At 43.3% G+C, this 22,927-nt stretch overlaps 1 protein-coding gene across 1 annotated transcript; it reads right to left on the minus strand.

Moving 5' to 3' along the window:
- Positions 1–5,702: 5,702 nt before the first annotated feature.
- Positions 5,703–21,818, minus strand: LOC112253519. Its single transcript, XM_024425469.2, has 19 exons — positions 21,709–21,818; positions 16,682–17,585; positions 16,445–16,477; positions 16,161–16,333; positions 15,956–16,001; positions 15,739–15,864; positions 15,515–15,619; positions 15,118–15,336; positions 14,689–14,826; positions 14,382–14,486; positions 14,141–14,266; positions 13,811–14,017; positions 13,525–13,665; positions 12,649–12,753; positions 12,445–12,533; positions 11,562–12,273; positions 9,472–11,346; positions 9,021–9,105; positions 5,703–7,679 (listed from the first exon to the last, which is right to left on the minus strand). Exons 2-19 carry the CDS (start codon positions 16,742–16,744, stop codon positions 7,048–7,050), a joined length of 4,980 nt encoding a protein of 1,659 aa, XP_024281237.2. The 5' UTR covers positions 16,745–17,585; positions 21,709–21,818; the 3' UTR covers positions 5,703–7,047.
- Between the last annotated feature and the right edge of the window lie 1,109 nt (positions 21,819–22,927).

The following is a 22,927-nucleotide window of genomic DNA, read 5'->3' on the forward strand; positions in this document are numbered from 1 at the left end:
TTACTCAGTACTTTGTAAAGGGTCTGCACCTTTGGCAGCGATTACAGCCTTAAGTCATCTTGGGTATAATGCCACAACCTTGGCACACCTGTATTTGGGAAGTTTCTCCCATTCCTCTCTGCAGATCCTCTCAAGCTCTGTCAGGTTGGAAAGGGGAGCGTCACTGCACAGCTCTTTTCAGGTCTCTCCAGAGATGTTAAACCGGGTTCAAGTCCGGGCTCTGGCTGGGCCACTCAAGGACATTCAGAGACTTGTCCCGAAGCCACTCCTGCATTGTCTTGGAAGTTTGCTTAGGGTCGCTGTACTATTGGAAGGTGAACCTTTGTCCCAGTGTGAGGTCCTGAGCGATATGGAGCAGGTTTTGATCAAGGATCTCTCTGTACTTTTCTCCGTTCCATCTTTCCCTCGATCCTGACTAGTTTCTCAGTCCCTGCCGCTGAAAAAACATCCCAAAAGCATGATGCTCCCACCACCATGCTTCACCGTAGGGATGGTGCCAGGTTTACTCCAGACGTGACGCTTGGCATTCAGGCCAAAGAGTTCAAGGCTGATCATCACTGATCCTCCACCAAATTCCACAGTGGGTGGTGTGAGACCTGGAGATCCTCCACCAAATTTCACAGTGGGTGCGAGACCTGGAGAGGCCTACAAGCCACAGTGTCTCGCACCCACTGTGAAATTTGGTGGAGGATCGGTGATGATCTGGGGGTGCTTCAGCAAGGCTGGAATCGGGCAGATTTGTCTTTGTGAAGAACGCATGAATCAAGCCACATACAAGGTTGTCCTGGAAGAAAACTTGCTTCCTTCTGCTCAGACAATGTCCCCCAACTCTGAAGCTAGTTTTTTTTCCAACAGGACAATGCTCCATAACACACAGTCAGGTCAATCAAGGTGTGGATGGAGGACCACCAGATCAAGACCCTGTCATGGTCAGCCCAATCTCCAGACCTGAACCCCATTGAAAAGCTCTGGAATGTGATCAAGAGGAAGATGGATGGTCACAAGCCATCAAACAAAGCCGAGCTGCTTTACTTTTTTGCGCCAGGAGTGGCATAAAGTCACCCAACATCAATGTGAAAGACTGGTGGAGAGCATGCCATGACGCATGAAAGCTGTGATTGAAAATCAGGGTTATTCCACCAAATATTGATTTCTGAACTCTTCCTAAGTTAAAACATCGGTATTGTGTTGTTTAAAAATAAATATCAACTTAATTTCATTGCATTATTCAAGGTCTGATAACACTGCATGTTTTTCGTTATTTTGACCAGTTGTCATTTTCCACAAATCAATGCTCTAAAGGATAATATTTTTATTTGGAATTTGGGAGAAATGTCATTTGTTTCGAGAATAAAACAAAATGTTTCATTTTACCCAAACACATACAGTTGAAGTCGGACTTCTACATACACCTTAGCCAAATACATTTAAACTCAGTTTTTAACAATTCCTGACATATAATCCAAATTAAAATTCCCTGTCTTAGGTCAGTTAGACCACCACTTTATTTTAAGAAAGTGAAATGTCAGAATAATAGTAGAGAGAATGATTTATTTCAGCTTTCATTACTTTCATCACATTCCCAGTGGGTCAGAAGTTTACATACACTCAATTAGTATTTGGTAGCATTGCCTTTCAATTGTTTAACGTGGGTCAAACATTTCAGGTAGCATTCCACAAGCTTCTCACAATAAGTTGGGTGAATATTGGCCCATTCCTCCTGACAGATCTGGTGTAACTGAGTCAGGTTTGTAGGCCTCCTTGCTCGCACATGCTTTCTCAGTTCTGCCCACAAATGTTCAATTGGATTGAGGTCAGGGCTTTGTGATGGCCACTCCAATACCTTGACTTTGTTGTTTTGCCACAACTTTGGAAGTATGTGTCATGACGTTGCCCTCTTTGGGTATAGCAAGTCCCATCCCCCTCTCCCTGCCTCCCCCTTGCCTCCTTCAACTAGGCTGCTGTGGTCAGAGAGGTCATATATTCCTGAGAAGACCCTGCCACATGGCCCCACAGTATAAGAGGCAGAGTACATTTTCATAGAGCACAAAGGAATTTCTTACACCTCACAGAAATTGAGGTACGAACAAATTTCATGTTCCAGAGAAAGTATAAAAGATCGGTGAAGAATCCAGTTACAAACTGGTCCGTTTGTTACAACTTGGGGAAGCTCATGGGAGACGGTGTGGCCACATTACCATAACTCTGTTTATATACTAGCCTCAGATATGAGGTTTACATCTAATTGTTGTATAAGATGAATGAGTGAGTATGATACTGTTTGTAAAATTGTGTAATATGATTTTGGACTGTTTAATGAAAGAAAATATAATTCCCTTTTGATTTGAACTAAATCAGAGAACCGCCCGAGGGTCAGGCATCCTGGGACAGCCCCTTTTCTGCAATTCTGAATGAAACCCAACTTTGAGAAATTATCACCAGACCATGTTTTTCTCCATTAGGAGAGGATAAAGGTTGTAGACCATTGCTGAATCTTTTAACCATACCACGTGGTTAAAACGTGGTTAAAACTCTGCAGCTAGAATACAGTATCATTGAATGCGAAGAACGACAACCGAAACTTTTCTATAACAAATGAATGTCACTCTGAACTCAAGATGAAACAAACTTTTCAACAGCGATCAAGATGACACACTTAGCGTAAATATAAACTGCTCAAAAAAATAAAGGGAACACTAAAATAACACATCCTAGATCTGAATGAATGAAATATTCTTATTAAATACTATTTTCTTTACATAGTTGAATGTGCTGACAACAAAATCACACAAAAATTATCAATGGAAATCAAATTTATCATCCCGTGGAGGTCAGGATTTGGAGTCACACTCAAAATTAAAGTGGAAAACCACACTACATGCTGATCCAACTTTGATGTAATGTCCTTAAAACAAGTCAAAATGAGGCTCAGTAGTGTGTGTGGCCTCCACGTGCCTGTATGACCTCCCTACAACTCCTGGCCATGCTCCTGATGAGGTGGCGGATGGACTCCTGAGGAATCTCCTCCCAGACCTGGACTAAAGCATCCGCCAACTCCTGGACAGTCTGTGGTGCAACGTGGCGTTGGTGGATGGAGCGAGACATGATGTCCCAGATGTGCTCAATTGGATTCAGGTCTGGGGAACGGGCGGGCCAGTCCATAGCATCAATGCCTTCCTCTTGCAGGAACTGCTGACACACTCCAGCCACATGAGGTCTAGCATTGTCTTGCATTAGGAGGAACCCAGGGCCAGCCGCACCAGCATATGGTCTCACAAGAGGTCTGAGGATCTCATCTCGGTACCTAATGGCAGTCAGGCTACCTCTGGCGAGCACATGGAGGGCTGTGCGGCCCCCCAAAGAAATGCCACCCCACACCATGACTGACCCACCGCCAAACCGGTCATGCTGGAGATTGTTGCAGGCAGCAGAACGTTCTCCACGGCGTCTCCAGACACTGTCACGTGCTCAGTGTGAACCTGCTCTCATCTGTGAAGAGCACAGGGCGCCAGTGGCGAATTTGCCAATCTTGGTGTTCTCTGGGAAATGCCAAACGTCCTGCACGGTGTTGGGCTGTAAGCACAACCCCCACCTGTGGACGTCGGGCCCTCATACCACCCTCATGGAGTCTGCTTCTGACCGTTTGAGCAGACACATGCACATTTGTGGCCTGATGGAGGTCATTTTGCAGGGCTCTGGCAGTGCTCCTCCTGGTCCTCCTTGCACAAAGGCAGAGGTAGCGGTCCTGCTGCTGGGTTGATGCCCTCCTCCACGTCTCCTGATGTACTGGCCTGTCTCCTGGTAGCGCCTCCATGCTATGGACACTACGCTGACAGACACAGCAAACCTTCTTGCCACAGCTCGCATTGATGTGCCATCCTGGATGAGCTGCACTACCTGAGCCACTTGTGTGGGTTGTAGACTCCGTCTCATGCTACCACTAGAGTGAAAGCACCGCCAGCATTCAAAAGTGACCAAAACATCAGCCAGGAAGCATAGGAACTGAGAAGTGGTCTGTGGTCACCACCTGCAGAACCACTCCTTTATTGGGGGTATCTTGCTAATTGCCTATAATTTCCACCTGTTGTCTATTCCATTTGCACAACAGCATGTAACATTTATTGTCAATCAGTGTTGCTTCCTAAGTGGACAGTTTGATTTCACAGAAGTGTGATTGACTTGGGGTTACATTATGTTGTTTAAGTGTTCCCTTTATTTTTTTGAGCAGTGTATATATTGATTGCAATTGTTCCCGAATGAGTGAGTGTTCATGTGCAAAGGATTAGCATTTAAATTGTTATAATTATCAACTTTGTAGTGTCTCATCTCAGTTGACCCCCACTTCCCCTTTTGTCTAACAAGCCACGATGCCGGTTTAGCCTACTAGGCACATTCCCCTATCATTTTTTGTAACCACATTTACCTTGTTTGTTTATGCATTTCTGTGAATTACTTAGTTAGTAATAAAGAAATTATTTAAGACAATTGATCTATGGATGACTCATAGTGAAGACTGGGTTCGTGCAGATAACCAACAATTTACTACGTTTGGAATGAGACTAACGTGAGGTAGAGTAAATAATTCATTAATTCAAAGACTAATTGATCAGATAAAATATCTGAAAAGTTATTTTAGGAAATGATAACTTTGTAATCTGAATATTTTTTCCTTGGTGCACCGACTTCCCAGTTAATTACAGTTACATGATTAATCAGTTGATCGCGTAACACTAATTAAAGAGAATCTTTGATAAAAACTATAAGTCTTCAATTTAATGATAGTAAAGACACAACTGGGTCTTCCTTTCCTTTGGTGGTCCTCATTTAGAGCCAGTTATCACAGCACTTGATGGTTTTTGCAACTGAACTAGTAAACTTTCAAAGTTAGTGAAATTTCCCGGATTGACAGACCTTCATGTCTTAAAGTAATGATGGACTGTAGTTTCTCTTTGCTTATTTTAGCTTTTCTTGCCATAATATTGGCTTAGTCTTTTACCAAATAGAGATCTTCTGGCACTTTTACTGAAACGTTGATTAATGTGCACGGTCCCTGTAAAAAATAAACTCAAACTCACATAAGGAAATCAGTCAATTGAAATGAATTCATTAGGCCCTAATCTATGGATTTCACATGACTGGGCAGGGGCGCAGCCATGGGTGGGCCTGGTCTGACTTAGTAGCCAGATCAGTAGCCAATCAGAATTAGTTTTCCCCCCTGACTTAGTAGCCAATCAGAATTAGTTTTCCCCCCCCAAAGGGGCTTTTTTGAATATCACTGTCCATCAATGATTCCCAACCAAATTTATGAGTTTGCGCAATTTTGACAAAAACAATGTCTATACTGTGTTGCCCTAAGAGTTGTGCAATGTTGGTAGAATTTTATTCCAAATTAGTCACAGCTGTAATGACGGTCAAAGGCGCTTCCACCAAGTATTAACTCAGGGGGGTGGAGACTTATCCAATTATATCAGTATTTTATATTTTCTTAATTTGTAGGTTGAGTAGATCTGTAGGGGTAAAATAATCTAATTGCATCCCTTTTGAATTTTAAGGCAGCAAACTGATATTTTTAAGGGGTGTAGACTTTCCAATGTATTAGCCAGGCTACACTGAAAACGTATTGTGTGTCGAAGTAGTACCAACATGGAATAGGTTCAAGTAGCCTGCCAATCTAATGTATAATTAAAGACACAAGTCATATCTTCATAATAGTCTGGTGTTTATTGTCACACCATAGAAAGATGATCTTTCAGGATTGAAACGATGAAAATAGCAGTTTGTTTAGTAACAAGCCTTATGACAGATGTACATTTATTTTTAAGAAACATTCTTTCAGCGACTAAACACACAACAAAAAACTTACCCAGATGCAATTTTTTTTTTAGTTCTGAAAATAATCTTTAGGGTGCATTTTCATCGATCTTGACGCTCTGTGCAATACATGTTTATCTCAACAACGTCAGATGTCACAACATGCACACCTCACGGTCACCTATGTACGTCATTTTATATTTCGATCGAAATAATACAGAAACATCACAGAAAAGTATGGTGACAGAACTTCCAAAATTACTACACTGTACATCAACACTGGATTGCACAGATCTGTTATTGAATGCTGTATCATTTCCAAAAAGTGACAAAAAAATAAAAAATGTTCTCTTTTTAAAATCTAATTCAGCTGAACTTGTGTTACCTTTGCTATGTTGGATGTTCAAAACCTAGTCCTGAGATCATCCTAGAAAGTGGATAAAGGAAAAGAGACTCCTAGGTAGGTAGGAGGGAAAGAAAACTTGGCGCTGGTCAGCAACAAGCAACCTTACAGCTTGGATAGTGAACAAAAAAAAGAGAACATTAAATTACAGAAATAAAAGGTAAAGTAATACATAAGAGAACCCTGGAGTGGCCAATCTGCTAGCTAACTACTACACTAGAAAAGCTCTAGCAACAGTGTACAAACAAAAGTTACCTCTTGTATACCTGTAGAATTTCCGTTGGATATTTGTGTACTTTGGACAATAAAGTCATCTTCCTTCTTCTTCTTCTGCAGTTAACTTAAAAATTGAGTGAGTATATGTTTTGACAAGAAAGAGACAATGTTAGAATTTGCACTTAACTAACAGACCTTCACTTTTACCGCCATAATTTACAGACAACCTAGTTTGAATGCCTCTTCTATCACAAGTTTCATATCTCAGAGGCTTCAGAGCTGAATGAAATGCCAAGCACATGATATTTTCCAATTATCTAGTTTATTTGTTTCTGTCCAACAAAATTCATACAATAAGTAAAAGTCTAGCATTTTATGGATAAACAACATGCTAATCATCAGTATGCTAAAACTTAAAAAAAGAAAAGATTACATACAGCATTTAATCAAAGTGGAAACTACCATAACAGAATGTATTATTTGCAATGAAGTAACATTACATCTAAAATCAACCCGTAGGTTGGTATCCGGCGCTCCAGCACAGTAAGGTAACTACGACAACAGAGAAATGAAAATAAAACCACCCTCAATAAAAAAAAAAATTCATTGGGCATTTCTTAACTCATCTCAGGACCATTGCTTGCCTCGGTCTCCCACTTCTCCAAAAAGTCCTGCAAGTTCAAGTTGAAAGTATCAATACCTTTACCGGACAGATGCACACCATCTGGCCTGTACAGGCCTGCATCTGAGCCACACATGATGTTGTCATGGGTCAGAGCAGTGCCACCTAGCTCAGCGATGATGGTGTGAACTCTTCTGTTGATGGCAGCTCTAACATTGTCCACTGCGTCGCTGTCCTCTGTGTGCCTCCAGGAAATCCGGGGCAAGATGTCAGACCAGACCAACAGGCATTGTGGGAAAATGCTCCTCATGGAGGTCAGGTCCTTCTTCACAGATGCCAGAAGGGCCTCAGGGTTGTGGGTGCCCAGGTCATTCCCACCCAGGTGCAGGATGACCACGTCTGGGCTGGGCCACTTGATCTTCAGCTGGTCAAGCTGGGGCAGCAACTGGGCCCACGTCATGCCCTGTGTGCCCTTCCACCACACCCGCACACTGCTGGGGTCCATGCCCAGCTGCATGCCAATCTCAGGCGACTTGGCCCTCATCTCTGCCCAATATATAAGGGAGTGGCCACAGATCCACACGTTCCTAGGCTCTGTGTTTGCAAAGGTAACTTTGGGAACTTTCCCTGTAAAAACGCAACAATAACACAGGGTACATGTGTGGGTTAGCATCACAGGGGCTCTGCAAGGTTGACGTTACTGACGCTCCGGCTCTTGGGACTCTGCAGGCTGCTGGTTGGCTGTTAATCTTCCACCTTTGGCTCAGAACTGATGGAGCTGACACTCAAGACTATGTAGTTAGTTAACCTAGTCTAGAACTACAAAAAAATATATCATAATGAACTGAGGTATGAGAAATATTTGACACTAAAGATAGCTTATACACTGAAGCTATATAGCAAATGACACCATCTCCAGTCTGACCTAGCTTACTCTTCTTAACGTAGCACAACCACACCACACCCTCATTTCATTTTCAGGCCCTAGCTAGTTGTCAGATTGACAGCAGTCCCAATATTTATCCCTGTTTTGGAGTAAAAACAACACTAACATGTCCCCCCAAGTAAAAGTTTCTCCCTAGCAGTAGAAATTGGAACACCCTCTCCCCTAATAAAGAAACATATAGTAATTCTAATATTGCCAAAGAGCCCTAATACTTGCGGACTTCCTACAGCTTACCAGATCCCTGTTTCTGTACTATACATAAACAATAATGCAATTCAATTGCTTAAGACCTGTTGACGCAAACTCTGCTAAAATACTTACCTTTATCTGTTGGAGAAAACATTACATTTTAAAGCTAGCTAACATTAATATCTGTCTTTAGAGCAACTCCTGTCCAGAGTAAAGGAACATGGGAGTCTATGCCTATCTATTGTTTCTGTTAGTATTAGTTTATCTGAGCAAAAGCACTTGAGTCTTGAAGACCACATGCTTAAAAATCTGAATTGCATGCACAACAAATAAACATTTTTTAATACTTCATTATGAGCGTAAACCAAGTATGGGAACTCATTTTCCTACTGGAACATACTTGCATTACACAATTCAAGACAAGTGCCAAGCTGGTAAATCGTTACAGGGTCAGGCCTTTCAAAGCAAATATATAGGAACACTTAAAAACCTAGCCCTAACACAAGGATAAAAACACAAAATGTACATCTGGGAAATATAATAGCTAAAGCTATCTAAGATATCACTGAAACCTGATTAACTATGGCTGGAATAAGAGCAAGTAAAACCTACATTAAACCTGTCTAAATGAAGCCTCAAATCTATCCATGTTCCCTCCATGGCTGGTTCTTGACACCTACAGTATGGTATCATCTCATCCTGTACTTTAAATGTGTGTTTAGTGCCCAGTATCAATTAAGTTGGCTATAGCTCTTGACTAGTTCTGGTATGACCTAATCTTAACCAATGTGTGGCTGGACACCTCTCTATACTTCAACCTCACTAAGGGTTACCTGTTGCGTTCTTCTTCCTACTGTCACGAGTATCGTTCATTCTTTGCTGATTCTTCTGTCTCATCCGCAGGTTAAACTGCTCCAGCTACAAAGCGACACACACACACACACACTGTAAATACAGTCAATTCCTGAATGCAGCAGCTTTGGACTGACTTGCCAGTGTGCACTAAATCCAGAACATTAAGTTAACAGAAGCAATTTAATATTGGGAATACAAAAAGTGTGTACACGCACTGAACCTTTCCAAAATGCACTATCAGGAATTTACAATTTCAGACAAATACCCAAAAAGCTTTAAAAAATGGCCTATAATGCAATTCAAATGTCAACAACACCAAGGACTGAAGGTGGGTTGCTGGCTTGTAGATTATACACAAACTTAACATGATCAGACGGGTACAACTTTTTCTCATTTCTACAAATGGAATGAACAAAAACATAAACATACCCTTTTCTTCTGTTTGGCCTTGATATCGTCTTCCGTCACTGGTGGACCCGGAGTCTCTGGTGATAGAGGGGGAGGCGAGGGCTGTCCAGCTGCAGCATCGGGGCTTTGTGTGTTGATCTGGAGAGGTATGGTGATATTATGTCTTGGCGAATCCTGCTGTGCACCGGACCCACTTTTGACTGTTTCAATCACCTTGAGGCATCTAGACTGGCTGTTGACTTGGAGGATTTGACTCAAGACATCCATTGTGGGATTTGATACAGTCACCTGATTCAATATATTCACTTGTTGTGTGAGCTGAGTCTTTGCAAACGGTATTATGGGGGCACCAGGATGCCCATAATAAGCGGTGGGCAAGGCCGTGGGTAGGCCAGGGGATTGTCCCACAGGCGAAGCATAAGTATACACTCCAGCTGCTTGTTGACCAGCTGGAACATGAGGTGTGTTTGTCAAGGATGGGACAGGGGAAATATTTTGGGGGGGGCTTAAGGGACCGGGCGGCAGTGATGAGAGATAGTTGGTACTAGACCCCTTGCTAGGCCAACCCTTAGGAGCAATGGGCTGTCTCTTGTCAGGGAAGTTCCACTTTGTGGTGGAATAGGATGTGCCAGGATGTGAGGAGGAGGTGGGAGAGGTGGTGGGGGGCGAGACGCTCACTTTCTTGGTGAGGCTCTGCATCTGCCTTGCCTTCTCCAAGGCAGCCTCCTCTTCCGGGTCAAGGAACCCTCCATATTCCGGGGTATCTTGGGGGCTGAGGTACACCTCCTGCTGGGAAGACCTGGAGGGCGAGGCCGACCGGAGGCGTTCGGAATCAGATGAGTCGGTGTTGCGTCGTCGATGCCGATCTCCCCGCCTAGATGAGTGCTTCGTCTCTCTCTCAGAGGAATCTGATGAGTGTTTGGATGACTTTGTCCCGTAGAGGCGCTCCTGGGTCCTGTCTGCCAGCTTGGTGACCTCGGAGGTGTTCAGGTTCAGGCCGATGGCCTGGAGCAGGCTCTTGATCTTGTCAAAGTGCTGTGTCTTGTCCTGACTCTCCTGCTTCTTGGTCTCCTCCACCGGGGCTCTGGCTGGGCTGGACCTCCCGTCATCCCTGGATCTGTCTGTGCGCCCAGGTTTCTCATAGCGCTCCTCCTCAGCCGCTGCTGCTGGGTCTTTACCCCCATAGAGGAAGTCATCCTCTTCTTCCACACGTTCAGGTTCTCTCAGGAACTGGGTGTGGGACGTCATTCCTAGAATTCCAGAAAAGCCACCACTGTCCTGGATTGCTCTCTCGTGAGGCAGCAGCCGGTCTTCGTCTCTGGGGTCATCTTTAGCCTCAGAGGTCTTCACTCGCTCCATGTCGAAGGCCCTGTGTGGCCGCTGTGGCTCCTCCTCTCTTCCCCTGTAGGCATCCTTGTACTGATCTTCATCCCCACGTTCACGCGACCCACGATAACACTTTTGAGGGAGGGAACTTTCCTCCTGAATACCAGCAATCTCCTCTCGAGACTCCTTGACCACAGTGGACAGCAGACCGGCATCCACACCTTTGTTGAGGATGTTGAGGAAACGGGCGAGCTGGGTGTTCAAGTTAGGGTTCTTTTCCTGAGACTCTCGGCTGGGAGGAGGTCGTTTTGAAGCATGAGGGTCAAGGGGTGTTTGGCGAACTGGAGAAGGTTGTGATTGGTGCTCTCTAGAAGTCTGCTCATATGGATCATACTTTGCAGATAGGTCAGGAGCAGGATGTCCAGCAGGTGAACCTTCATAATAGGACTTCTGACTGGATGTTTGGGTGAAGAGTGGTTGGGCAGAGTGTGGTTTATAGGGCGTCTCAACGTCATAACCATACTGTTCCACAAGCCTTTGATCAAGAGGTTGAGCTTTAGGGGGTTCAGTCTGCAAAGAAACAAAACATTTTCCCACCACATCATACAAAACAAAATTGTCTCATGTCGTGCTGATCACAATAATATTGACTGTAATAGGTTTCTTATATCGATATATGAAAACTATGTAAAGCACCAGCACCCCATGGAATATAACCAGCTCTTGAAATTCCTAAGAACAAATGATTTTCTAACTGAGAAAGAAGTTTAGAAATAACAACTGACCTGAATTGGGAAAAGTGGCCCTGTGACATGGTCTGGGCGCTTCTTCAGAATGGACTTGGGTTTGATGTCAGTGGGTGGTTTAGGTTGTGGAGGAAGCTCTGGCATTCCATGATTGTAGTCAAAGCAAGTCTTCTCCATAGGCTTCCCTTCTGGCAGGAAATTGGTAACTCCACCATGTTGCTCCATGGCGACCATGGCTCTCTTGCGGTATATCAACTCATTGAGCTCATCTAGTTCCCTCTTCTTTCTTTCTAGCTCATCGTTCATTCTATCTGGAGGTTTACTTCCCGAGCTTGAACCGTTCTTGGAGCTCCTCTGACTGCTTCCATCTCGCTCCTTGCTGTGGCTCCTTTTCGAGGATGTCCGCTCCTTGCTGCTGCTCCTGTGCTTGGAATCTTTTCTCTCCAGACTGTGGCTTCGCCTCCTGCTCCCACGGCTGCTCCTCTCCCTGCTCCGACTCCTGCTGCGACTGCGACTGCTCCTGTACCTGTTGCTACCATCCTGCTCTTTGCGCTCCCTGCTGGTGCTCCGCCTTTTCTTCACCCGGCCAAACTGGTCTAGGCTGGGGCTCCGGCTTCGGCTTCTGCGCCCGTATCGCCGCCGGCTGCTGTCCGAGTCCTTGCCACCAGATCCAGAGCCAGCAGTTTTTGACCGCAGAGTTTTTACGACTGCTTTCATCTTGTCCGACTCCTCCAAGGCAGGTTTGTTGTTGCTGGGGCACAAAATAATGAGGGAAATGACTTCGAGCACTTCTGTTAAACGTTTAGATTTCAGGGTACTTGTGGCTTGAGCTAACAAATGCCATCCAAAATCGTCACACAATGATACTTTACCTTGACTTCATGTTGGAACCAATACTACTACTAATCACAATCAAACTCACGTAAGATCATCATCTTTGTGTTCTACTTTGACACCTGCGCCCTTGATGAGCAGTTTTGAGTCTCTCATCAGTTTGATGGTCATCTTCTTCTGTAAGACAATAGGCAATTTAATACAACATAGACAGCAACATGTCTATCCCCTAAGTCAATATGACATCCCCCAGCACTAAACATCATGGAACAAAAGTCAATCATAAACCAACCTTTTCTTTTGCTGCCACACCCACAAGCTTGGGCACACGGGTGAAGACACTGTCGATAAAGCGTTTGATCCTGATCGCTTGGTTACCTCCTTCAGCTGTTTCAAGCTAAGAGAAAATGGAAAGCGTTAAAATGCCCAGCGCAGCTGTTTTTATCTCAAAATCAATTCTGGGTAACAATTAGCTAAGTAAGTTTGTAACAGTTTTCCATTAAAATTGTTAAAAAGCAACAAAAATAGCTTTTTAGCTAAAAACTCATTCTCAAACAAGGTTTTTGAAAACCTTGAGGGGAGTGGGGAAGGGCACCAAAGCGCTGCATTAACCAGTTAGGATTGTGGCGCGGGAATCACAATCCACCAGAGTGGAGGGGCTTAAAGGGAGGGATATGTAACCTGAAAACTAACTGTTATTTGCAGAGAGGTTTTGAACTTGCTTTTGTTAATCGTCTATTAACTTATATTGCCAACGTTGCAAAACCTGCTGACGGTCCTGTGGTGATTGTATTTTCAACCAGCAAGTATAGGGAAATAAAACAGATCACATTCTGTCATACTTTTACAGTGCTAGTTTCATCAGCTGTTGTACAAGTATGATACAAAACACAGGATAAAATCATTTTGACTGTTACTGGGCCTTTAACTTTGGTCTTTCTTTTGAAAATAATCATCATGTCAACCAGACTCAGTGGAGGACAGTATTTAAATCGATCCATGTGACAGCAGCAGTGTGGGTTATATGGAAATGTAACCGCGTGATCCTCAAGTTGGAAACAACTGGTCAAAAGAACTACATTTCTCGAAATAGCTACTTGCATGTACAGTATACCAATAGATATTAATTTCCCCATGCCAATCGGATCACAGCTCCAGGGAAACTTACCGGAATGACACTAAACTCCACCTTCTCTGAGATGTCCAGTTTCGTCTCCTCCATGACCTCAGTCAGATGGAAGAAGAGCAGCTGGGGGCTCTGATGGCACTTAATGGTCCCAGACAACTCCCCAGCTTGCACTACCACACCCTAGAAGGGAAAACACTTAACTTAGACATACTGGGCAAATCCATTAAGGCATTACATAAAACATCCCATCCTTCTTTAGTGTGGAAAAACCTAGCCAGCCTCAGACTTAAAGACATCATGTACCACATGCTAAACATGATCTTACAGTTCTGCGTTGCTCTGTTGACTCCTCAAACGTCTCGGAGAGAATCTCCACGTTGACGGCACGCTCCTCCTTGGTCTCACGGTTGGTGGAGATGTTAAAGTGAACCTTGTCTCCGTCGAACATGGTGGCGTCAGTCAGAACGTCAGCGGCTTCAAACGATAACGGTTTCTGTGTGCCACCCACCCACACCTCCAAAAGGCCCTGCTCCTGGAAGGAAAAGGAGATAACATATTCTAAAATCCATGATTTGACAACCCAAACGTTCTCCAACAAGAACACATAATAAAACTGTCTGATTTATACTTTCAATCTCTTAGTAATACACCGTACCTGCTTCTTGTCGGACACCTTGGGGACAGCCTTAATGACCGTTCCTGCATGCTGCACAGTGCTAACGTCCTCAAATACCACAGTCCTCTGGGGCAACACCATCTCCACTGGGGCCACTGGCTTCCACTGGAGAGACAGTAATAAGTACATGATTGGGTATGTCACAGATGAAAGTACTCAACTCTGAATGACAGGAGATTTTCCACCACCTATCAGATTTTGCACTGAACTGTGCCCCCACCTTGTCTTTTCCTGCAGTGTCTTCAACCTTCTTCTCCATGGTATCTTCCAGTGTCACCAAGCACTTCAGCTTCCTTACTCTGATGGCCTTCTCCTTCCCTTTGATCTAATGAAAACAATGACGACATGTTCATATAACATGTATCAGTCAATCAACAAATCATTTATACGTTGCTATACTTAGGATCAAAACCTTCACATTTAGAGGGTACTAACATCATTCCCAGGTACAAACGGGTCCTAATTCAGTGTCAACAAACTCCATTTGCCATACAATTATGTGGATGGGAAAGAAACAGTATGCTCACTGTGACGACTGTGAAGTCCACCTCATCCATAACAGCGAACTCAGTTAGACTCATGTTCTCTGTGGTCTCAAAGGGCAGGTTGTTCTGGTTCGCTGCCATTATGGTGCCAGAGCCACCCTTTACGCTCATTATCACACCCTGGTTAAGAGAGCAAAAACGATATCAACAGCTAGCTACAATAGGGATGGCCAACTCTGGTCCCACTGGGCCACTTTGTTTGCAGTAGTTTCTTCCAGCCCAGCTCTAACACACTTGATGTAAATAATTGTGGTCTCAATTGAAGATCTTGAATAGATTATTATTTGACTCGTGTGTAGTCATACATGGAGGCGTGCAGCTCTCCAGGACCAGAGTTAACGTCCACATTTTTTAACAAAATTAAAGTGTAAGAATAAAGTGTAAGAATATAGGTGTGCCACTCAGACTTACCACCTCCCTCTTCTCTCCAGTGATCTTAAAAGTCTGTGGTGTCTTTGGCCGAATACTAGTGGCTCTAACGTTTTGGGAAACTATGTCGGTTAACAAATTGAACGTCACATGGTCCCCTTGCAACAGGGTGATGGTGCTGTCCTTCTCTGAGTAAAGGAGCGCTCTTGTCTTGCCATCGATGTTGGCCTCAATTTGGCCAGGTTTCTGCTTTGCACCAGGCTGTGTGGGGGCACATACATTCAGTTAATAAACGAGATGCCAAGTATTAGTCATAACAAGCCAAGCATAGAATCAAATATACTTACAATAATCAAAACATCTCATTGTGGCAGTGATGAAAATGTTCATAAAGTCAAGAATTAATACATTTTTTCTTTGTGCTACATAGTTTTCTCACCTGCTGCTCCGGGATAGCATTGCAGACAAATCCTTCAATAATGGTGGAGTCAATCTCTTCAGTCCCCCCTGGAGGTACAGATACATCGGTGGCACACTCCCCTGCCTGGGTTTACAATACAGGGAAGTATAAAAAAGGCAAATACAATGAAAACCAATGGCTCAAACTCCTCCGAATGTTTTCCTTTTAACAATATCTAGCAAAATGTTTCTAAAGTGACCCACCTTCTCCTTATAGGCTGTAAAATGCACCCTGACTCCAGGTATCATGTTCTTGGGGACTCCCAGAAAAGCATCAAAAGTGAAGGAATATTTTTTGAGATCGTCTCTTTCGATGTAGCCATAAGTTGGCTGTGGACAGAGCACAATTTGAGAATGCAATGTTTACTAGTGGAGATGAAGAACCTTCCATTCAAGCAGGATTCTCAGCATTTGGACTTACCCCTATGAATGAGATGACCCCCTTGGATCTTCCAGGTGGAGGAGGCCTATGAGTTATAAGTGTTGAGAGGAAAAAAAACATATGCGTATAAATAGAACTTCCTGAACAACTAATGTAACGTATGGAAGATCCAACTACTGTATGCAATCTCAAACTAATCGCACAGTGATGATGACACCCAATTTGTTGACATAATGACCATTACTTGTCATTGTAGCTCTTCTTCCCTGATGGTTTTTTGTCCTTCTTGGACACTTTGGTCTTCTGTTCATCAGGCTGGGGTGGATCAGGCTGAGGGACCTCGGAGCCCCGGCAGAGTCCCCACACATCAGGCACTACAGTTGTCTCAGTCGGAAGGAGGGCTGTTGTCGGAACGGGCTGTTGTCGGGAAGAGAAAAGGAGCCAGTGAAAAGTTGAAAGCAAGTAGCAAAATGTTATTGAAATTGTATCATAGAGATGACAAGACAGAACAGACACAGTGGCACTTACCCACGACGGCGGAGGAACAGCATAAGGGTTTACCTAAAGGAGGCAGACCTGATGTTAGGGATGATTTTTTATTTTAATATTTTAATCATGAAGAACAAACTAATTGTTCTTGATTGCACATTCAAACCATGTCATTATAACACCAAGACAGTTTAAAAAATAATTAAAAAATGACAAGTATAACATTGAGAATTTGCCATATGCAGAAAGCACTACAAGTTGTCTAGCTAACATTACCTCGCTTTGCCAGGGTGGAGGAAAGCCAGAGTTGTCCACCAGAGGCGGGACCATGGGCGGCATACATGGGGGAGGAATACCAGGGGGAGGAATACCAGGGGTGGAATACCAGGGGGGCCATAACTGGGGGGCATTGGTCCTGGTACATTGCCCATCATTGGATCATATGGTCCGGGCATACCTGGACCATACCCGAATCCTGGCCCATCCATCGGTGGCCCATCAAAACATCCATCCATAGGTCCACCTGGACCCATTGGCCCATACCCATCCATGGGACCTCTTGGCCCGTATCCATCCATGGGGCCACCTGGACCCATTGGCCCATAGCCTGGCCCATATCCGTGATAATCTGGGGGCATGGGGCCTTGCATCATTGGATCTCCCATAAAGTTAGGATGTGGACCGGGGCCACCGTGAAAAGGACCAAAAGGTCCAGGCGGCCCACACCAACCTGGTCCTGGGCCCATGTCAAATGGATGAGGCCGCCTTGGTCCCATGTCAAATGGAGGAGGTCCATTGCCTTTTCCACGCTTCCGACCACCTCCTCGTCCCATTTCGAAATGTTTTATGAAAGCTAGCTAGCTCGCAAGCTAACGTAAGCAGAAAGAACTCTTCAAAGGGGACGCGAACGTTGAAATGCTGGCTAGATTACCATCCTAGCTGGGTACATATCTCTGATACTGCTATATATGAAGGTGCACGTATTCACTATTGCAAGTTTGTGGTTTAATTGGTAAATGTTCGGTTAACGTTATATGGAAACTCAAACAACTCACGTTAGCGGGATAGCTATATAGCTAGCTATATAACCTCACACCACCAGATCCGAGCGAACTTGTTGCGGATATTGTGGCTGTGGAGACATGACGTATATCCGATGTAGATAGCGCCAATCCATAGACTGTGAAAAAAAATCGATAAAATCATATGAAAGGGTCGCCACTAGTTTATACAATGTATCTTCTTAAAATGTGATTTTAAACATAACCCAAATCACACTGATAACCTTATGCCAAAAATGTACCTTAAATTAAGACCAAAAAGCACATTGGTAACTAGTCACAACCCCCCTGCCCTGACCAACCAATTTTGGCCCATTCCTCCTTACAGAGCTGGTGTAACTGAGTCAGGTTTGTAGGCCTCCTTGCTCGCACACACTTTTTCAGTTCTGCCTACAAATGTTCTATTGTATTGAGGTCAGGGCTTCGTGATGGCCACTCCAATACCTTGACTTTGTTGTCCTTAAGCTATTTTGCCACAACTTTGGAAGTATGCTTGGGGTCAATGTCCATTTGGAAGACCCATATGCGACCTAGCTTAACTTCCTGACTGATGCCTTGAGATGTTGCTTCAATATATCCACATAATTTTCCTTCCTCAAGATTTGTGATGTGCACCAGTCCCTCCTGTAGCAAAGCACCCCCATAACATGATGCTGCCACCCCTGTGCTTCATGATTGGGATGGTGTTCTTCGGCTTGCACGCCTCCCCCTTTTTCCTCCAAACATAACGATGGTCATTATGGCCAAAAAGTACAAAAGTACAAAAATGTGCATTTGAAGACCGTAGTCTGGCTTTTTATGGTGGTTTTGGAGCAGTGGCTTCTTCCTTGCTGACGGCCTTTCAGGTTATGTCGATATAGGACTTGTTTTACTGTGGATATAGATACTTTTGTACCTATTTCCTCCAGCATCTTCACAAGGTCCTTTGCTGTTGCTCTGGGATTGATTTGCACTTTTCGCACCAAAGTACGTTATTCTCTAGAAGACAGAACGCGTCTTCTTCCTGAGCGGTATGACGGCTACGTGATCCCATGTTTATAGTTGCGTACTATTGTTTGTACAGATGAACATGGTACCTTCAGGCATTTGGAAATTGCTCCCAAGGATGAATCAGACTTGTGGAGGTCTACAATTTATTTTCTGAGGTCTTGGCTGATTTCTTTGGATTTTCCCATGATGTCAAGCAAAGAGGCACTTAGTTTGGAGGTAGGCCTTGAAATACATCCACAGGTACACCTCCAATTTACTCAATAATGTCAATTAGCCTTTCAGAAGCTTTTAAAGCCATTACATCATTTTCAGGGATTTTCCAAGCTGTTTAAAAGCACAGTCAACTTAGTGTATGTAAACTTCTGACCCACTGGAATTGTTATGCAGTAAATTATAAGTGAAATAATCTGTCTGTAAACAATTGTTGGAACAATTACTTGTGTCATGCACAAAGTAGATGTCCTAACTAACTCTACAATGAGATAGTTTGTTAACAAGAAATTTGTGGAATGGTTGAAAAACAAGTTTTAATGACTCCAACCTAAGTGTTTGTAAACTTCCGACTTCAACTGTATATACTGTATTCTAGTCAAGGTCATTCTATTCAACTACTACTGTACATATGCTATTCTATCCTGCGTATTCTTCAGATATACTACATATTCTATCCACATACTGTCCATAATGTTTATACATCCCATTACACACACACATATATAAACACACATTATATACAGTACCAGTCAAAAGTTTGGACACACTTACTCATTCAAGGGTTTTTCTTTATTTGTACTATTTTCTAAATTGTAGAATACTAGTGAAGACATCAAAACTAAGAAATAACACATATGGAATCATGTAGTAACCAAAAAAGTGTTTGTTAAATCATTTTTAATAGCTGTGCAGCGACGCTCCCCATCCAACCTGACAGAGCATGAGAGGATCTGCAGAGAAGAATGGGAGAAACTCCCTAAATGCAGGTGTGCCAAGCTTGTAGCATCATACCCAAGAAGAATCGAGGCCAAAGGTGCTTCAACAAAGTACTTAGTACAGGGTCTGAATACTTATGTAAATGTGATATTTTCTAGTATGTGAACTATGTGGAATATTTTTGGCCCATTAGCTTCCCTGAAAACAGGTACTAACAGGAGGGGCAATATGAGTCTGCCAGAGGTCTTTACCCTGATGGGGATAGTGATGGAGGCTTTGGTGGTCCACACAACAAGAGGCAGGTGTCCCTTCCAGTGATGAGGAGCTGCCTTTGGACCTCATGGAGGCTGTAAGACCCTCCCTCCATGATATAGAAATATATAAATCCTTCAACTTCACTACCTCTTCAATGGTGTGGTCCCTTTTGCACCATAGGGACACTTGATCTCCACCACTGCTGTGGTGCCCACCAGACCATCCGGTAAGCCACCCTGGATCCCAGACTCTGTGATCCAAAGCCCTGACTCATGCACATCCATCTCTGTAGCCATTTGATGCCCCCCTCTTCGTTATCTGTGCCCCACTTTACAGACAACACCCAATCCAACGACTGAACACCTTGAAATGCAGTCGTTGTAAGAAATGTGCCATTTAAATCAAGTTTGATTTGATTGATGACATTACAGCTGTAGAATATTTAAGTGCAGTTTTTCCATAAATGTTTAACTGATAACTTGGGGTATTACCACTTGACAATTATATAGTGGAAAGGATCCTATAAATCAAGACTGTGTGAATGCATGACTCTGGTCATTACATTTACATTTCAGTCATTTAGTGACTAAAAGTTAGTGCATTAATTTTGAGATAGCTAGATGGGACAGCCACATATCACTGGCATAGAAAGTACATTTTCCCCCAACAAAGTAGCTATCAGTAGATTAATTTGCATCAATGACAACCTTCTAGAACTGAGTTATCGCTCATAGAAGTCTAGTATCCGGGGTAATCTGGTTAATGATGATATAATTGATCAAGTGGCTCTTTCCATGTAGAATGTTGACAGTGGTATAGAACACATTGTATTGCTAGATGCTAAAACTTAACTTAATAGCTACACTCACTGACCCGGGATAAACTTTATCCCTCATGCTGGCCCTGACCAAACCAGTAAGTTGCCCCTCACTATGGCTGCACTACTTCACATGGCCAGACTTCTAGTGGTCTTCTCCCCTTTTAATGCTCATATACTCATCCTTGAAAAACGCTATAATATCTGAAATAGCCACCAAATACGACATACAGTACAAAACAATTATCTAGTCTAAGTAAAACAAACAAATGTTTTATATTTATACTGCTCTGCTAAACTACCTAGCTAAAAAGTGTAGCCAGTGGCTAGCTAAAACAGAGAAAGGGGATGTAAATTCATGGATAGGGCACAAAGGTCTCCGATCGCGCTGTTGAACGCTCCCGAGTGACACAGTGGTCTAAGGCACTGCATCTCAGAGCAAGAGGAGTCACTACAGACCCTGGTTCGATTCCAGGCTGTATCACAAACGGCTGTGATTGGGAGTCCCATAGGGCGGCGCACAATTGGCCCAGCGTCATCCGGTTTAGGGTTTGGCCGGGGTAGGCCGTCATTGTAAAGAAAAATTTGTTCTTAACCGACTTGCCTAGTCAAATAAAGGTTACATTTTTTATATATATAAAACGGTAGCTGACGTCGGCTAGAGATGACGTGAGGAGCTTCCTGCAGGAATTTGTTGACAACTACCGTTGTAACACTGATAGAACAATGAGACAGATATTTCACCAGATGTAATAAATGTGAAGCATCTGGGGTTTCCACTCACTACCAAATATGGTAGCGAGAGGAAGCCAAGTGGCCGGCAGAAACGAGATGGATTTTGGCCAACATTCTGCTAATTTACTCATCGATGAAACATTTGATCCCAATGCAGTTCTGGTCACAAAACTAGAATCTATTATGCACAGAGTGGACTAAGTTATGTGGACTTTACCATTTGACAAAGTAAAAAAAAAAATGCGTTTAGGTGAGCAAAGGCGAATTGAATTATTGCACACGCGCACTTGACAGAGTAGGCGTTCCCCAACGGAAATATGCAAATATAGGCTACAGGATCTCGGTGGCTAGTGCTTGGCCCTCATCATCCTCCTCTGCCTAATATCCCCATTTCAAACGACAGGTTGTGGACTCTTGGTTTAGTTACACACATCTTTGGTCGTATTTTAGGTGTTATCTGTTGCTAATTAGCATTTTGTTGAGTACATTTCGGCGAATATATTGAGAAAACTCACCTTGTCCCAGAGAGAATTTACATGGCTATCAAAACGTCACACCAGCCTACACGAAACACAGACTATATGAAGTAGTTCTAAAATCCCAGATGTAAAATTAATGGGGGAAAAACGATTGAAACCACTACCGGATTTTACCGCTAGATTGTATGGGTATTATGACGCGACCACTTCGCGGTGCTATTGAGAGGCTTTCGAGCCACCATTCGGCCATATTGGTATTGCCCATTCGGAGCAGTCCTCCATAGGAATGAATGGAATTCTACATTTTTCAATTACATGTTTCAAGGACAAAATGACAAGCATTTAAGTATTTTGTTGTAGTGGGGACAATAACATTACTCATCTCAAAAAAGTGTACTTTAAGGAAAAAGTGTTATTTAATTTGTATATTTATCTCATGTAATATCATTTTAAAGTATGTTTTAAGGTGTCTTTAATAGAATAAATGCGGCAAAAACGAATGTAGACATTGGTAAATGCATTTCTATGGTCTGTCAACGTCACGAAAACGATGTGTGCGCTTCCATGGAGAAGAAGTTAGCTTGTTGTGATTCTGGATGGCCAGGTTGCTAGCAAGAATGACAAGAAACTGCCACGTGGGGAATGGTAAATAGCTCCATTCAGCTTGTTTCATAAAATAAAATACACATATTTAGCAGATGTTATTGCAGGTCTATCGAAATGCTTGTGTTCCTAGCTCCAACAGTGCAGTAGTATCGATTCACAAAAATCTAAAAGTAAAAAAAGGAATGAATATATATTAGATCAAGCAATGTCAGAGTGGCATTGACTGAAACACAGTAGAATATATAGTTTTTACATATGAAAAGAGTAAAGCAGTTTGTAAACATTAAAGTGACTAGCTTGCCATTATTAAAGTGGCCAGTGATTCCAAGCAGCCTCTAGGGTGAAGGGTTGAGTAACCGAGTGGAAGCCGACTAGTGATGGCTATTTAACAGTCAGATGGCCTTGAGATAGCTGTTTTGCAGTCCCTCTGACTCAGCTTTGATGCAGCTGTACTTACCTCGCCTTCTGGATGATAGCGGGATGAATAGGCCCGTGGCACAGGCGGTTGATGTCCTTGACATTTTTTGCCTTCCTGTGACATGGTGTGCTGTAAGTGTCCTGAAGGGGAGGTAGTCTTAGGGCAGGTCATCCATTTGATACCATGTCGTGTGTTATGACGGATTTCATATTAATGCTAATATGGCTAAAA

This window comes from Oncorhynchus tshawytscha, linkage group LG01, assembly GCF_018296145.1.
Source record: "Oncorhynchus tshawytscha isolate Ot180627B linkage group LG01, Otsh_v2.0, whole genome shotgun sequence".
NCBI classification, from domain to species: domain Eukaryota; kingdom Metazoa; phylum Chordata; class Actinopteri; order Salmoniformes; family Salmonidae; genus Oncorhynchus; species Oncorhynchus tshawytscha.